The sequence below is a fragment of the Chlamydotis macqueenii genome, chromosome 7, assembly GCF_036417535.1.
Source record: "Chlamydotis macqueenii isolate bChlMac1 chromosome 7, bChlMac1.mat, whole genome shotgun sequence".
NCBI classification, from domain to species: Eukaryota; Metazoa; Chordata; class Aves; order Otidiformes; family Otididae; genus Chlamydotis; species Chlamydotis macqueenii.
Window position 1 is genome coordinate 40,108,123 of NC_141562.1, and position 16,856 is coordinate 40,124,978.

Below are 16,856 nucleotides of genomic sequence, written 5' to 3' on the forward strand. Positions count from 1 at the left end.
TGTTATTTCTAATGACTTTTTGGTGCCAGAAAATGAAAACCATAGATTAGCATTGAGTAAATCAACAAGATGAAAAATCCTGTTCTTAATCTATGTTCATAGAATAGTTAGGGTTGGAAGGGACCTTCAAAGGTCATCTAGTCCAACCCCCCTGCCAGGAGCAGGGACATCTCCAACTGGATCAGATTGCCCAGAGCCCCGTCCAACCTGGCCTTGAATGTTTCCAGGGATGGGGCATCCACCACCTCTCTGGGCAACCTGTTAATAACACCCACGTGTTGTGGGTGTTACTCTGACAGAAGAGACAGTTTACTTTTCTCTTTCATTCTTTTTTGTTTGTTTGTTGTTGTTTAAATAAATTATTTTCTTACAGGTGTCTGCTTTGGCCATAGCCAGTGGAAATGGCTTACTACTTAAAGGAGGGAAAGAGGCAGCATATAGCAATCAGATCCTTCATCATCTGGCACAAGAAGCACTCTCCATTCACGGAGTCAAAGATGCAGTGCAACTAGTAAGTGCCTAGAATTAAATCAACAATTTATTTGCTATAGTATGCATAAAAAATATGGGCAGAACTTGAGAGTTCAAACCGTAGGCTGTTTGTATTGCAACTACCACAGGTGAACACAAGAGAGGAAGTAGAAGATCTCTGCCGTTTGGATAAGCTGATAGATCTAATCATTCCACGTGGTTCATCACAGCTAGTCAGGAATATCCAAAAAGCTGCTAAGGGAATCCCAGTGATGGGACACAGCGAAGGGATCTGTCACGTGTATGTGGACACAGATGCCAGCGTTGAGAAGGTCACACGAATAAGTAAGCTGGGAGAGGGTGACTTGAACCTCATGAGGGTAACTGAACTTCCTATTTGGAGTACGCGATATGATTATGGTAATTGATAATTCATGTGCTGTTCAAAAACTTTGTCATAAATGTTGTGTAACCAGTTTTCTACTCTTTAAACCTCAGTCAGAGACTCAAAGTGTGAATATCCTGCTGCCTGTAATGCTCTGGAAACTCTCTTAATTCATCGAGACTTGCTGAGAACCCCGTTGTTTGATCAGATCATAGACATGCTGAGAGTAGAACAGGTTAGTCACTCATGCTTGTATTTTTGTCTTGTGGGTTTTTTTTTGCTAACACTTTAGAAGCATTTGGTCTGGCTAGGGTAGCCTGGTTAGCTTTATGATGGCATAACACTTAAGTTGTCCATATGTCTCTTTACACACATAAATGAACTTATGGAGAACGTTCTCCACACAGCCCCAAGTTTCTGTGTAGAAATGATCTGAAAGGGGTTTCTTCAGGACAGCTACATGCCATTACTGGGATACAAATACTTCCTTTTATATAGTAAAAATAATCTTCTGCCTTAGAAGAGTACATACACAACCCTTTCTCTACTCTTCTTAATTCTGACTTAATTGCTGTTAAACTCTCTGACGTAAAGGCGTCTTGAATCAGTTAAGTTAGCTTCTTACCCAAGTAAATTCCCTTTCTGTTTTTCTGCTTTTCTGAATCTGCTTCATCCACGTTTCTTTAGACGTTTCATCTTGCATGCCCTTTTATCTCCACCCGTTTTCCCTCCTAGTATGTCAAAGGAACAGCAAAAGGCCAGTATACTAATTAATTGTCTTGACATGGGTAATGTTTTGTCAGTAAAGGTAGCAGAGGTGCGTTGGGAGAGAAATATCCATGAAATAGTGTGAACTGCACATAAATCAAGAATTTTTCACGCAGCAGGCTCTATTTGGCAAATAGAACATACAAGCAGTGATTAATGCAGGTAAAATAGAGAGGCCATATGTTTTGATGATGTTGAAAGGGTCATAGTAAAAGAAGCTGAATAGGTAGTCAGGAGCAAGTACTCACTTAATGGTTTCTTGGGAAGGGTGGAGTGCAGGGTAGATCTCTGGATTTTGGATGGGAGGAATGTGAGGACTAGTGCATTTCCACCACCGCTCACCCAACAGGGAGGATGGTACCTCTGTCTAATCTGACCTGACAACAAGAAACATGCAAATATTGGGCAGGATTATGCAATTAAAGTAATTCATAGTTGCACAGGAAAATGCCACTTTACAGATAACTTCTTAAAAAACCTTCACATTTCAAACTTGGCAGAGTTGTGCCTTATTTCCCATTTATGTTTGTCTTGTCAAAATTTCCTGTGTTTCATTTGCGTGGGGATTTCTCTGCTGTACCAGTTCTAAATTAACTCTCATCGTTCAGGTGTCTTGGCTGCTATGATTAAATTGAGAGGTTGATAACACGTTCAATCTTCTTTATAACAAATGAAGAATATCGGTGTGAGTTTTCTTGTTTTGGACCCACTAACTCCTTTGTGTCTGAAACATGTGCTTCAGAGAGGGCTGGTGTCATTTTACAAAATAAAAGGGTAAAAGCCATTCAAGGTTTAAGTCTTTTGTAGGTGCAAACTTGGAAACATTTTTGTAGTTATCCTCTGCACTGCAGTTGCTTTCTTAAAACAAGGGTAGGCTGCAATATTTTAGCTGTTTTCTCAGTACTAGTGTTATACTGTCCTCCTGCCTGATGACTTTCTCTCCAAGTGATGTGATTGCTTTAAATAATTCAAAGGGAGTCCTGAAGTAGGAGCATGTCATTGTAGGTAGCCAGCCTAGCATGCCAGCTATTGTACCTTGTCAGTAGTTCACTGATCTGCTAAGTTTCCCAAAGTGTGGTCTTATTTTTCTTACACTGCATGCAGTGAACATTTGATTCACAAACATTGTGAGTTAACCCCAGTCAGCAGCTAAGCACCATCTACCTGCTCGCTCACTCTCCCCTGCCCCTGCTGGGATGGGGGCAGAGAATAAGAGGAGCAAAAGCAAGGAAACTTGTGGGCTGCAAGAAAGATAGTTTGATAAGCAAAGGAAATAGGAAGAAAAAGGGGGAAGAGGGGGAAAAAAAACAACCCGCAAAAATCCACACAAGTGAGGCGAAGCTAACTACTCACCATCTGCCACAAGCAGAGCAGTGCCCAGCCAGTCTCTCAGAAACGCCTGCCATCTTCAAAAACCCCCTCCCCTCAGTTTGTTTTGCTGTGCATGACATTATATAGCCTGGAATATCCCTTTGGTCAGTTTGGGTCAGCTGTCGTGGTTGTGTCCCCTCCCAGCTTCCTGCAGATTCCCAACCTTCTTGCTAGGAGGACAGAGTAGAGGGGAGAAAAAATAGAAAGTCTTGATGCTCTGCAAGCTCTGTTCAGCAACAGCCAAAATGCTGGTGTGTTTTCAACACTTCTAGTCACAAGTCCAAGACATAGCACCATTGGGACTGCTGTGAAAAAAATTAACTCCATCCCACACAGAGTACAAGAAGCCACACTTTCACTTGGAAGGCGTTGGTACGGTCAGCAGCACAAAATGTTTCTGGTATTGCAGGTGAAGATTCACGCTGGCCCAAAGTTTGCATCTTACTTGACATTCAGCCCTTCAGAAGTGAAATCTCTTCGCACAGAATATGGGGACCTGGAGTGCTGCATTGAGGTGGTGGACAGCGTCCAAGAGGCTGTTGAACATATCCACAAGTATGGCAGTTCTCACACGGATGTTATCATCACAGAGAATGGTTAGTGATCAGTCTGCTTCCTTAAGCTACTGGTTTGATTTGACTGCCAGTTCTTGGTGTTAGTGTAACTACTGACATTGCAGCAGCTGTTCTTCTCTTGGGCCTGTAGTAGGCATAACCAGCTGGAGCCTATGAGCTAAATGTGCCTACAGTCCTGTTCAGCTCAGAGAAAACATGTTGTGTGGCCCTTATTCCACGATGTGTTAAGGAATGTGCTCGAGCAATTGGCCAATGGCAATTGCAGCACATGCTCTTGCCAGGCAAATTGCTTTGTGATCCTGTATTGTGCAGACTTACTGCATCAGAGGGTTTTGCAGGAACATCTCCTGCATCTTGGAGATGTCCTTAGGCCTCTGAAGGCTAATCAGGTGAGCTTCTATAGAACCTCACTGGAGAGAACAAGGATCCCTATTTCACATTTTGCTTCTCCCAAATGTAAATGCCTATTATGTTTTATTTATGTTTTAAAAATTAAGGAGGATCAGACTTTATCCACTTCATCTTCCTATGTCATTTTTTAATCTTCCAAACAAGGACCACAAATATTTTCCTCCTACCTCTCCCAGTCTTTCACTTTCCACTTCTACATCCCTCGTTTAAAAGCTGCATTTATCTCAATTTGCAGTTGCCTGCCTCTTTGTTGTGAACTTGTGCTCCTTTGTGCAGCTCTGTGCTGCTGCCATCCCTAGCACCTGTCCTGCCTGCAGTTTGAACACTGTGCCAGTTCAAAACCTAGCAGAAACTGTACCTAGCCAAAGGTTGACTCTCAGACCAAGCCTGGAACTCCTGAGGATCAGCTGTGGTAAAATCAGGTTGATCTGAAGCTGATCAGTGTGTGAATCAAGCAGGCTTCCGTTTCTGTACCTCCTGCCAAGCTTAAATGAGTGTCACTAAAAGGCATGCACTTGCTATCGTAACCCATTCCTATGAAACCTGGTGTGCTAGTGATTTGCTAGGGAATGTACTGCAAATAGAGCTGATCTTTAATGTTCATCTTATCGCTAAGGGTGACTGACCTGCAGCTCACAGCTGTACAAAGAACGGAGTCCTCCAGAGGACTAAGACTTGTGTAACTCTACTTGAGCTTGCTCAGGTCTTGCATGTTCTGTGTTAAACTGGGTTAGTTAGCTAATTTAATGTGGTATTTCTGCATTGTATTTGCCAAATATTACCTGCAATAACAATTCAGGATTTTTCGTTATCTGGAACAATTCCATGCTTGACATAAATGAAGAGCTGACTGTAGTTTTAACTGTCTCAGTTTGACTGCAGAATGTTGTTTGGGGCAGATGTCCTTTCTCCTTAGTCACACAACTGTCTCTGTTTGCAGGTTCTAGATTGGATGTATTTAGAATTAGACAACTTTTTGCTTTCTTCTAATTTTTGCAAGCTTCTTGTAACATTTGCAGTGGTCTACGTGATAAGCATACTGGGTAGAAGATAAAAATGAACACGTCTTAGCTCAGGTTGTTTAAATCCAGTCTGATAAGGCTGCCTGTGAAAGTTGTATTGTTATGTCTGTTCACTGTATTATGGTGTGTTTATTGGAGTGCATTATAATTCTGTGTGTACTGTATTTTATTTTTCTTTCTGCTTCTTTCCCAGAGAAAACGGCAGAGTTCTTCCTCCAGCATGTGGACAGTGCTTGTGTTTTCTGGAATGCCAGTACCCGATTCTCTGACGGCTATAGATTTGGACTTGGTAAGAGAGAAAATACTGCAGGGATGTGACTGCAGGATTTGCTGTTGTGTGAAAAGTGTGACAGTCTGAATCCTGGAAGATAGAATTAGTCTCAGGTCCTACTGTCTAATATAAGGTTTTCAGGAAAGGTACCGTAGGAAGAGTTGAAGCCTAGACATTTCATCTGCACAGAACAGCAGATAGTTTAGTATCTCTTTCCTGCCAGAACTAGCTAATACTGCTATACAAACTATGCAGATTAATTTAGCAGCAGAGAGTAAAGACATTCTGGATACTTTGAAGCTTTATTCAGTCAGAATAAAGTATGTTGCATGCATGCAGTGATAGAACAAGGAAACACAGGATCTGAAATTGGTGAACAGTTTTTCTTTTGTTTATCTTTCTAATGATGCTGTAAAGAATGCCATGCTTCATTCCTGCTGGCCAAATTGAGCTGCTGTCCAGTGTGCCAGCCTTCCAGTGTTGAGGAATGAAAGGCAGGAACCAGACTATCAGCTCGCAGGCACACCTGAATTGCAGAATTGCAAAAGACAGAATTGCAATTCTCTGTGAATTGCAGAAGACAAAGAAAACATTCTTTCCTGAAGTAGAAACTCAGAAATCTCCTAGCAGGCTGTTACTGTGTCAGCTAGAACATTGTCTTCCATGTGATTAGAATATTCTAGTTAAGGTCTTGCAATATCTCCTCAATATGATTAAAAAAAAAAAAAGGACATAAGATCACAATCTTGACTAAATTAGCTCTTTATTTTTTAAAAGATTAAACTCTCAGGAAACAAGTCTAAGATCCATGTAAGAGATACCTATCTCTCTCGCATCTTTCTCTCTGAAAGTAACTCTGTAGCAGCCAGAAGTATAAACATTTCAATTAATTATGTAATAGTTAAGCTCCCCTAACTCTTAAATCAGAACAGGTAAACATAACTTCTGGCATTTGGAGAGGAGCAGAGAAAGGCAGGTCACTGAAAGGCAGGCTGTTGTTTTTACATAAAGGTGTTCAGTATGAAGTGAACATCTTTTGAGGATTAACCATCTTTCTCTTGTGTGTTTCCTGCAGGTGCCGAAGTGGGAATTAGTACTTCCCGCATCCATGCACGTGGACCAGTGGGAATTGAAGGACTCTTAACTACAAAGTGGTTGTTGAGGGGGGACAATCATGTTGTTTCTGACTTCTCAGAGCATGGGAGCATGAAGTATCTTCATGAGAGCCTCCCTCTCCCTCAGAGAAATACCAACTAAGAACATCAGGGCAGGGGGGAAAACCCAGGGGTATAAATATTTCCTGAAGATGTTCGGACTTCAGGCCACTTTCTGGGGAGGGAGTTTGTTTTTCATATTCAGGACCATTGTTCTCCATCACTGTGCAGTACAATGAGTACAAAATGATCCCATCCATGAGAATTTTTTTTTCCTGCCTCTTTCTGTTTCCTTAGATATTATCTGCAAACTGACCTCACTTTTCCCAGAGACAGACTTCTTCAAAACATGCAGGTAACATAAGGAAAGATTTAAATATCTGCTGCATTTTTTTTTTTTTTTACCCCTATGCTCCCTATAGCAAATATGCTTGGTGGTGAAGCATAACTTTTTTCATAAGTCTTTATTTTATTCAAATATCTGTTCTTGAGAACAAACTTAATAGGGTGGGGTTTTTTGGGTTTTTTTTTTTTTTTTTTGCTTCAGTCTTATGATCATGGCAGCTCTTGAAACCTGGAAAGCTTTACACTTTTTTTTGTATTTGAACACCCTTCTGATAAGGGGATAGATGTTCCAAACGCGTAGTAGGTTTTTGACCAAGAAACCTTTTATATCTGATTTCTTTGTATTGTTGACTGTTGTAGATAAACAACACAACTGTCTACTACATGAATTTTGTTACTTATTTGTACCAAAGGTTTATTTTTCTTTGGTTTTAGATAAAACTTAACCTTTCACAACCGCTCCTCCGAAAGCAATACCACTTTGACATTGGCTTTTCCTGAATAAAGTTCTGAAGAAATGCTTCCCTTCATGCACTGCAGCGAGTGGCTTCATGCGTGCGCCCTGCAGCGAGATGCTCTGTGCAGCTCTCCCTTGATGGCAGCCAGGCCCAGCTGGTGGCTGGGTGCTCCCCACAGCCGCTCTCTATGCTGCTCAACGTGACTCGCACAACTGTACTGCAGCACACCATCTCTCTGGTGCACCACAGTTCTGGGGCACGTATAGCTGGCTCCAGCACACATATGTGCGAGTCAGCTGCACTGCAAGTGCCGGGGCGGGACCACTGTAGCACCAAGCCACGAGGGTGCCATTTCCTTTTCTGCCTGCTTCTTGCAGTCGCTACTTCAGCTTCTGCTCCTGTGCCTCCCCGTCCTGTGGCATGAACCATGGGTGCCTCCCTACCCAATGAAAGCTTTCCCTGAGCCTTCCCCAGCCCTGCTCACCCCACATGCCTGCCTGTGGCACCGGGTCCCATGTGTCCTGTTATCCCTCCAGGCATCCAGCCCCACCAAGGCAGCAACCTGCAGGACCCATATGGACTCAGCATCCCTCTGGGATGGGACCCCCGACCCCCTGAGGCAACTCCCCTCCTGCCTTGCACACTTCTCCCCCACCCTCCCCCCACCCATTAAAGCAGCCCCTAAAAGTTCTGAAACCATCTATAAATTCTGTACAAAGCCCCAAGCGATCCCCCCACCCAGCCGCCAACACTGAAATACTCCATAATCTGCTCCAGCTTTTTCACCAACTCCAGAACCTTCTCTGAAGCCTGTCCCATTGCCTCAGGAAACCCCCAAATGCGGTTGTAACAGCAGCAAGCTAGCCCTTTTGAATGGGCTTTATTCTCACGTAGCATGTCATTAGAATGAGTTAGGGGAAACAGTGGTATTGCCAGAAACTTCTACAGGAGGAGTTCCAGCATGTAGGACGAGAGGTAATGGTTTTAAAATAGAGGGGGGTAGATTTAGATTAGAAATTAGGAAAAAATTTTTTACAATGAGGGTTGTAGAACACTGGAACAGGTTGCCCAGAGAGGTGGTGGAAGCCCCATCCCTGGAAACGTTCAAGAGCAGGCTGGATGAGGCTCTGAGCAACCTGATCTGTTTGGGGATGTCCCTGCTCCTTGCAGGGGGGTTGGACTAGATGACCTTTGAAGGTCCCTTCCAACCCTAACCATTCTATGATTCTATGTACAAAAGTAACTTCTGTTAGAAACTGCTGCTGGTTTTTGTCTCCCATGGGCAGCACTGAGAATTAAGTAATCCATTCCTACCCTGTAGAGAATGTTGACTGTATTTGGCTTAGCCTTGCTTTAGTTGTTTCTGCTTTGTTTTGTTTTATCATAAGTGCATATGAACTATATGTAATACCTACTTTTTAGAGTAATTGGCATAGCTGAAGTTGAAGAACTCAGAAGAAGGTAAACCACCAGAAGAATAAAATGAAGCAGATTGAAATTGTTTCTATCTCCAAACAAAAGAAACCCCATTTCTCCTGGTGAGGAAAGATCACTATTAATAGTCATCAGGATAAGAGATCACCAACATATACTTCAAGCTTTGCATCTAACAGAAAGTATGTTCCATACATATATTTCTCTATGATTTTATGCATCAATGAAGCCTTGTAAAACAGCTGTAAGAGACCAAGTTATTTTCTTAAGTGGATGTTAATTAAGTGACTGGAGCTACAATACCGGAACTGACAAACACCCGAACTGTAGAATTCTCTGGGCAGTGCCACACAATTAATCCCAGGCCCTTTGGTCTGTTTCCCCCTCTTCCCTGATCCAGTCCCTCCCTGTCCTGCTCTGCATGCACCTTGCTTCCCACTGCTGCCTGCCTCTCTGCCTGTCCCTCCTTCTATCTCTCTGTTCTTCATCCCTCCCTTATTGTCTCCATATCTCCCACATCCCTCTGCCTATCCTTCCACCTCTTCCAACTCGAGTCCATCTTTACCCCCTTCCAGTCCCTCTTAACCTCTACTCCATCCTGCAGCTTGTGTGTCCTTCCTGTCCTCTGCTTAATTTCCCTTTTCCTCCCCTCCCCATCCTATTGTCTGGGTCTGTACATCTCTCTTCCGCTTTCTGTCTCTCCAGCTTTCCAAGCTTCTCTTTCTCTCTCCATCTCTCTGGCTCCGCATTTCTCTGGAGATTCTCTCCACCCTTCAATCAGGCGCTCTATCTGCCTCTCTCTTCCCCTCCTTTTGGCCCTCCAACCTCTGTCCACCTTTTGATTGCTCTTTCCCTTTCCATCCCTTTGTCCACCTCTCCATCTCTCGATTGGCCTTTCCATCAGCTTTGCCTGGCTCCCTGTACTTCTGTCCAGCTCCCTGACCCTCATTTCCACTCTACGTATTCTCTATGGCCTCCATCTCTTTCTCTCTCCACAAATCTGGTTATCTGATTCTCTTGATCACCCTGATCCTCTCAAACTCACCTTAATTTCCTGTCTTTGTTTCCCATAGTTCTCTCCAGTTCCCTGTTCCTCTATCTGACTCTACAGATAAATACATTTTCTGTCTTTGGGTCCCTATTCTTGTTTTTCCTTTTTCATCCCTCTGTTGACATCACCATTCCTCTCTTCCACGCTGTGGTTCTGTCTGGCTCCCTCTTCCCCTTTTCCTTTTTTATCCCTCTCTTCAGCCATCCTGTCCCGACTATCCATCCATCCCTCTTTCTCTCACTTGCTGCCTGTTTCTCTTTGTGTTTCTAGCCATCTGTGCTGATCCCCATGACAACTGTTCTGTCAGGTTCTCCATCCTTCTCTCGCTCTTCCCGTTGTTCTGTCTCGCACCCTATTGATTTGTTCAGTGACCTTTCTCTCTTTTCCTATTTTCACCCCTTTGTCTACTTTTGCATTGCTACTCTACTTTCTTCTGCTCCGATCTCTCTGTTTGCCCCTCCGTCCTCCTCTTTCCCCTCCTCCCGTCCAGCTCGCGCTCCCTGTCCTTCCCTTCCCCCCCCCCCCCCGCCTGGGCTGGGCTGGGCGCTGGGCCGCGGCCCCCGCCGCCGCGGGCTCAGGGAAGAGGAAGCGGGGCGCCCCCCCCCCCCGCCCGGCTGGCGAACGTGTGCGCTGCGGCGCGGGAGGCGCGCATGCGCGGTGCCACACTTCGCCGTGCTCGCTCCTGCCACCGGGCGACCAGAAGCGGGTACTGCAGCTGGAGGGCGGTGCACGCGCGGCGCTGTCTCGTTCTCCGCGCTGCGGTCTGCCACTGGCAGGGATACGGTACGGCGATGCCTGCGAGGTGCTGCTGCCTCCCGGCAAGGAAATGCTGCTCCCCACGCGCCATGCCGACGAGCCCTTGGCGTGCGAAGCGCGCACCTGCAGCGCCGGTGCCGCCCCGGCGCGAGCGCCGCCCGCCGGATGTCGCTGCTGCCGCCGCCTCGTGGCCGGAGCGCGGCACTGCAGCTCGGCGTTCGCGCGCAGGCTTCGGCGCCGTCGGCGCCCGGCGCGTGCGCGGTACCGGGGAGCGGCGTGGAGGTGTGCGGGGCGCGGGTCCCGGCGGCGGGTGAGGGTCGAGGGGACTGGTGAGGCGAGCCGGCGTGGTCGGCGGATGCAGAGGTGTCTCCTGCTCGCTGGCTGCCCGGGGGTGGCGGGACAGGAAGCTTTAAACCGCCCGCTGTGGCAGGCGAGCCGGGTGGGGGCAGCCCCGGGGAGTTACCCGAGAGCTGAGAGAAGGGAAGAGGGGACACGCCGCTGTCGCATATGCCGTGCTCCTCCCCAGCTCACCAGAGCTCCCCCTGAGGCTCCCCTGGCCCTGCTCGCCCTGTGCAGCTGCCCCCAGCTCCAGTGCCTCCCCTTAAACCTTCCAGTAATCTCAGGCTACCCCCAAGCCCTGTTTTGAAGGCTGCAAGGTTGGCCCTCGAATGCATCTCCAGAAGGCCCAGTGGAAGGAGATCCTTGGACCAAGGGCAATTTACAGTAATGTCACTGCTGCTTCTTTCTCTCTCACAGATGCCACGCTGAGGATGTGGTTGTCTCTTCCTCCTCTGAGGATGCCGTTGACTGCACCTGCCTCAGGCTTGCGAGGCAGACTTGTCTCTGCCGGGTCTCGCTCTCCTTGTGATATAGGGGGTAAAGGGAGAGGCGGAGCACTTACTGGCTGTGGACAGGAGCTGACGCAGCGGAAACTGGAGAGGCCAGAGGAAGGTAAAGAATAAGAAGAAAGCAAAGGCCAGCCAGCCAGCAGCTGCCTCCCACTGCAGGCAAGAGAGAGCCTGCTTTTCCAGGTGAGGAAGGATCCCTCTTTGTAGTCTGCAGCAGGCCAGATCGTCAGTGTGCACCGCAGGGTCTGTATGCGGAACCCAAAGCGTGGTACAGCCATGTAGTATGTGAGTCACTGAGGCTACATGTCTACAACGTCTTGTCTCCTAAGACCTGTGAGACACCCATGCATTCTCTTAGGTGGAGGACAGCCAAGTGACTGGAGTCACAGAAGATGAAGGGAGGACAGAAGGAGAAAGAAGCATCTGACGTTTCAAATTGTCCCAGCAGCGCTGAGAGCAAGAGCTCCGGTGAGTCCCTGGCCCCTGGGGCCCTGACACCCTTCTTTTGCATCCTGGCCCCTCCCTGGCCCTCCCCTGGCCCACTCTCTTTCACCCTCTCTTTCCTATGCTTCTTCTTTTCTTTGCTTCCCCGTACCTCTCCTCTCTATTCTGTCCTGCCCCCTCTTCCTCTCTCCTTTTCTCTCTCTTGTTTTACCGCTCCCTTTTCTTCTTCTCCCTGCACTTTTGTCCTGCTCCCTCTCCCTTCTTTTTTTCATCTTCTGTCTCTGTCCTGCAGCTCATCACTGTTTTTTCTCTTTCCCATCTCTTTGTCCTGTTCTGCATCTGTCTCTGTTTTTCAGATAATTTCTATGGCCTGTTCGCTGGTGTTCTTGTCCTCTCTGTGCCTGTACGTGCTGCCCTGTGTCCCTGCCTTCCTATGTCTACCCCCCTTTCCTTCTGTTTGTCTCTCTATACCTTTGTCTTGCTCACTGTTGCCGGGTTTTTTTTCATTCTGTATCTCACTGTCCCTGTCCTCCTTTGTGTTTGTCTCTTACTCACTTTGACACTTTGTGCTGCTCCCTGGCCCTGTTATTTATTGCTTTACCTTCATCTCCATCTCTTTATCCTGATCAATGTCTTTCTCTTTTTTTTCCTCAAATCACTCTGGCTTGTTCCCTGTCTTTTTTTTTTTTCTTTCTCCCTTATTCCTCTCATTGAGTTTCTCTCTCAGTCTATCTGTTCTGCTCCCCAATCATAATTTTCTTTCTTTCCCTGTGTCCTACTCCTGCTTGTAGTGTGCGAATGAGGCTATGTGTCTAGGAAGCTTTGTCGCGTAAGAGCTGTAACACACCCACATATTCTCTTGGGTGGAGGACAGCCAAGTGATTGGAGTTACAGAAGAAGAAGGAAGGAGAGAAAGAAAAAGAAGTGTCTGACCTGGCACCGCTGAGAGCAAGAGCTGTGGTGAGTCGTAGAATCATAGAATCATTGAATGGTTTAGATTGGAAGGGACTTTTAAAGGTCATTGTCATGGTTCAGCCCCGATTGGGACCAGACTACGGAGTCTCTGTCTCACTCCCCCCGCCCTCCGAGAGAACAGGGAGAGATAATGTAAGGAAAAACGGCTCGAGGTTTGAGATAAGGACAGGGAGAAAATCCTTAAAGTTACCGTTACGGGCAAAACAGACTCGACTTCGGGAAAACTATTTGTTTTTCCTTAAAACCAAAGCAGGAGAATGAGACAGAGAACAAGATAACCTCCCTCCACCCCTCCCTCTTCCCGGGCTTGACATTATCTCTACCACCTTCCCTCCCGAGCGGCACAGGGGGGAAGAGGGAATGGGGGATTGCGGTCAGTCCATCACATGTCGCTTTACGCCACTCTTTCCTTGTCGGGGGAAGAACTCCTCACATTCCTCCCCTGCTCCATTGTGGGGTCCCTCCCACGGGCCACAGTCCTTTGTGAGCTGCTCTAATGTGGGTCGTTTTTCCACGGGGTGCAGTCCTTCCAGAACAGCTGCCCCAGCACAGGCCCTGCGTGAAACAGGAGAAGCCTCCTTTGGGCACCCGCTTGCCCCGGCTTGGGGCCCTGCACGGGCTGCAGGGGGATCTCTGCTCCTCCGTGGGCCTCCCCGGGCTGCAGGGGCACAGCCTGCTCCATCATGGTCGTCACCACAGGCTGCAGGCAATTCTGGCCAGGAGCCGCATTACTCCTCCCCCTCCTTCTTCACTGACCTTGGCGTCTGCAGCCGTTCCTCTCAAGAAATTCTTCACAACCAGCTCGGGCAGACGCCTCTCAGGTTCTCTTCACATCTCCTCTCCTCTCCACTTCTCTCAGCTGGGCCGGGCTGAGTCGGGCCCAGTCGGCCGCCCAGCAGGAGGCCAGAGGGTGAGGCCTACAAGGCCTGCGCCTCCCCCTCTCTGCCCCTGCTCCAGCTTCTCCGCATTTTCTCTTTTTTTTTTTTTTCTGTTTTCCCCTTCTTAAATACGTTATCGCAGAGGCGTTATTACAGAACATTCTGTCACCAATTGGCTCGGCCTTGGCCAGCAGCGGGTCCGCCCTAGGCCCGGCCGAGTCCACTGAACAAAGGGGAGCGACTTCTAGCAGTTTCCTACAGAAGCTGCCACCTTAGGCCCCCCCTCACTAAACAAAACCAGACAGTCATTGAGTCCAACCCCCCTGCCAGGAGCAGGGACATCTCCAACCAGATCAGGTTGCTCAGAGCCCCATCCAGCCTGGCCTTGAACGTTTCCAGGGATGGGGCATCCCCCACCTCTCTGAGCAGTCCTGTTCCAGGGCCCTGAGGATCTGACTTCCAGGCCCTGAGAGACCTGTTGCCGCTCTTGTGTGTCCCAGGCCGTCCCTGGCTGTCCCCTGGACCCCTCTCTTTACCATGCTGCTGCGATTCCCTGCCTCTTCTGCCCCATACATCCTTTCTCCATCTCGCTCCGAGCAGCTCCCTGTGCCCAGCTTTTAAGACCTCTCTCTCTCTGCCCTGTAGCTTGTGGCTGTTTTTTCCTTCTCCATCTCTCGCTGTCCAGCTTCCAGCCACTTTTTTGCATTCCTCCCTCTCTGTCCTTCAGTCTGTCACTGTAATTTTCTTTCACTGTCTCAGTTTGTCTGGCTCCTTGTTTTGCATTTTTCAATCCTTCTCTGCTGCATCACCCCTTGCTTCTTTCCTTTCTCCCGATCTGTCCATCTCACTGTCCTTATTTTTAAACTCTCCTTCTCTGCCTGGCATTCTGCCACAGTTTTTTCTTTCTCTGTCTCTTTCTCCATCTTCTCTCTGTCCGTCTCCCTGTCTCAGATTTTCCTCCCTTTCTCTCTGGAGGCCTGTCAGGACTTCTCCCCTTCTCAGTCACTCTGTCCAGCTCTCCGTCCCTGTTTTTTAATGCCCTCCTCTCTGCCCCTTATCCATCACTGTTTTTATTTTCTCTGTGGTGGAAATGGATGTTTAAACTTGAGTTTTATTCTTTTTTTTTTTTTTTTCATTAGAGTGTTGATGACATGCTGACCTGTGGCTCAATCCGCATTCTGTTCCGTGAAGCCTTCAGTCTAGGACTTTTACGTAAAAAAAAATTGTCCTTCAAAAAAAAGACTAGTCACTCATAGGATTGAGGTATAGACTTGGAGAGTCTCTTAGCAAATCTGCCAGTCTTTTTTGGTAGCCTTATGTGTTGCAGCACTAGGAATTTTTTTTTTTTAAGTAAAATCATATGGGAGGTCTTATCTCACTCTTTACTTTTTTTAATCATAAACAAAATAAAATTAAAATTGTATCATTTACAGACTTGCATTCTTTAAATTGTAACTGCCAGATAGCTGTAGCATGCAATTTATTAGGTGTATTTAAGCAGTTAGGTATTTGTTCTGTGTGTTTCAAAAGAGAGGCAACTGAATGTTATGGGCTTTTTTTCCCAATATTTTGATGGAGCACTCTGAAGTATTTTATTTCTGTCTCGCTTTCAATGGCGAGTTTCCCTGACAGTTCAGTTAGCAGCTCTCTTGGGCAGTGCAGCTGGCCAGATGCCTCTCCTAATTATGTAACACAAAAAAAAAACCCTAGTCAGAGGTTAACTGTGTATTTTGGATAAGGGAATGGTATCAATTCACAGCTGCTCAAGTTAAATTAACGCAAAAGGAAAATCACGTACTTGTATAGTATAAGCATTTTAATTGTATTTATATAAACACATGCACACCTTTTTAGCATAAATTGAATTACTGAGATTTGTTCTTTATTTTTCATTTTACTCTTTAGAGTTTTACACTTCACTTTCAGCTTTATTGACCAAGCAAACCAGATGTGCAGCAGCAGCGCAAGGGCTGTGGCGATGGATCCGTGAGCGTAGATTCTGCTGACGGTACACCCTTGTCCTGCAGCCTGAGGGGCTTCTCTCCCTGCAGTGCTGCTGTAAGGAAGGGAGGAGACACTTCCCAGCACCAGAAAGAGTGTTGACTTTTGTGCTAAGAATGTGTTCAAAATCATATCAATTAGTCTTAATCCTGATTTTAAATGTTGAAATGGAGGGCGAGGCCCTGCCCTGTCTCTGGAGGCTCCCAGCTCTGTCTCCAGCGAGCGCCCCGCAGGTGCAGCAGCAAGGGCTGGCTGCTGGGGAGTGCCGGGGCCAACAGGGCCGGGGGGCAGTTGGTGCCCTGGGAAGCCCGTCCCGGCACAGGGATGGAGACGTAAGGTGGCGGAGCAGAGCGTGAGCGAGAGATGTGACACCGTCACTGGGCACTCTCCACCTCCGTGGGGCAGAGGCCAGGGGGGCTGCAACCTTTATGGTGGAGCTCCCCTTTTCAGGCAAGTTTACTTATCTAAATGGCATTATTAAAGTTATGAGTTGCTGGTCTGGGCAGTTTCCCTCACTTTGTGCCTTTTCTGGGGGTGAATTAAAAGAGGGTGGTTGGGGGGGTGATGCTGTCGTTTGGGGCACCTCAGTGTCACTGGGGGGGTGATGATGCAGTGGAGGAGCAGGTGAGTGCAGGATGGGGAGGTCACAGAGGTTCCCCCTAAAAAAGGGGAATCACAGCCCAAAAATGCCTGAAAATTCATGGAAGCGAATTAAAAAAAAAACCAAAAACTGTAAACGTGGCTGTGAGGTGTTGAACTAGAGAAAAATCTTCTCATTTTCGTATATGTAGAAAAACATTTTATTTATATTAAAGGATTTCAAAATAAAAACCTATGTCTACTGTATTATATAAAGGATTTTACAATATTAAAAAAAAAAGTAGAGATATATAGAGTTTTAAAAAGGCCAAAATAACTCTGTGTATATAAATTAAAAAAATAAAGGTCTTTAAAAATGCAAAAGATGATACATAGGAGGGAAGTGGAAGTAGAAAAAAGTCTGAATGGATAGAGCTACCTATACTTACTCTGTGTGACATAGTAAGTCCAAGCAGGTGTTACATGTAATCTAAAGAGAGATTGTGTGTCACTGTTAATAGATAACAAAGTCTAAGTATATATAATTGTAAGTAGACATCTAAGTCATAATAGAAAAGTCTAAAAGATATTGCGGTGTCACAATGTAAGTCTAAATAGATAGCAAAGTAGATGTATATAAGAAGTTGATATATTCTACA

General features: G+C 46.6%; 1 protein-coding gene and 1 long non-coding RNA gene across 9 annotated transcripts in view; both read left to right on the forward strand.

Moving 5' to 3' along the window:
* ALDH18A1 (aldehyde dehydrogenase 18 family member A1) overlaps positions 1 to 8,898 on the forward strand; it is a 42,209-nt gene extending 33,311 nt beyond the window's left edge. For 5 of the 6 annotated variants that reach the window (XM_086751671.1, XM_086751667.1, XM_086751670.1 and 2 more), the window contains 6 exons: positions 374 to 511; positions 621 to 816; positions 970 to 1,091; positions 3,405 to 3,591; positions 5,197 to 5,292; positions 6,350 to 7,303. In XM_086751671.1, the coding sequence (XP_086607797.1) occupies positions 374 to 511; positions 621 to 816; positions 970 to 1,091; positions 3,405 to 3,591; positions 5,197 to 5,292; positions 6,350 to 6,531 (921 nt within the window). In that variant the 3' untranslated portion in view covers positions 6,532 to 7,303. Of the gene's footprint in view, positions 1 to 373; positions 512 to 620; positions 817 to 969; positions 1,092 to 3,404; positions 3,592 to 5,196; positions 5,293 to 6,349; positions 7,304 to 8,653 lie in introns of those variants that run through there. The other variant, XR_015259013.1, reaches the window with a different exon arrangement.
* Positions 8,899 to 10,723: 1,825 nt separating this feature from the next.
* On the forward strand, positions 10,724 to 16,532 carry LOC147600146 (uncharacterized). Of its 3 annotated transcripts, none has more exons than XR_015259015.1 (4): positions 10,724 to 10,782; positions 11,229 to 11,788; positions 12,556 to 12,724; positions 14,757 to 16,532. It is a non-coding gene; the product is annotated as an uncharacterized LOC147600146 (long non-coding RNA). The 3 variants fall into 3 exon arrangements; XR_015259016.1 differs by lacking the exon at positions 12,556 to 12,724 and having other exon boundaries at positions 11,229 to 11,423; positions 11,679 to 11,788; positions 14,757 to 16,530; XR_015259014.1 differs by lacking the exon at positions 12,556 to 12,724 and having other exon boundaries at positions 14,757 to 16,531.
* Positions 16,533 to 16,856: the final 324 nt, after the last annotated feature.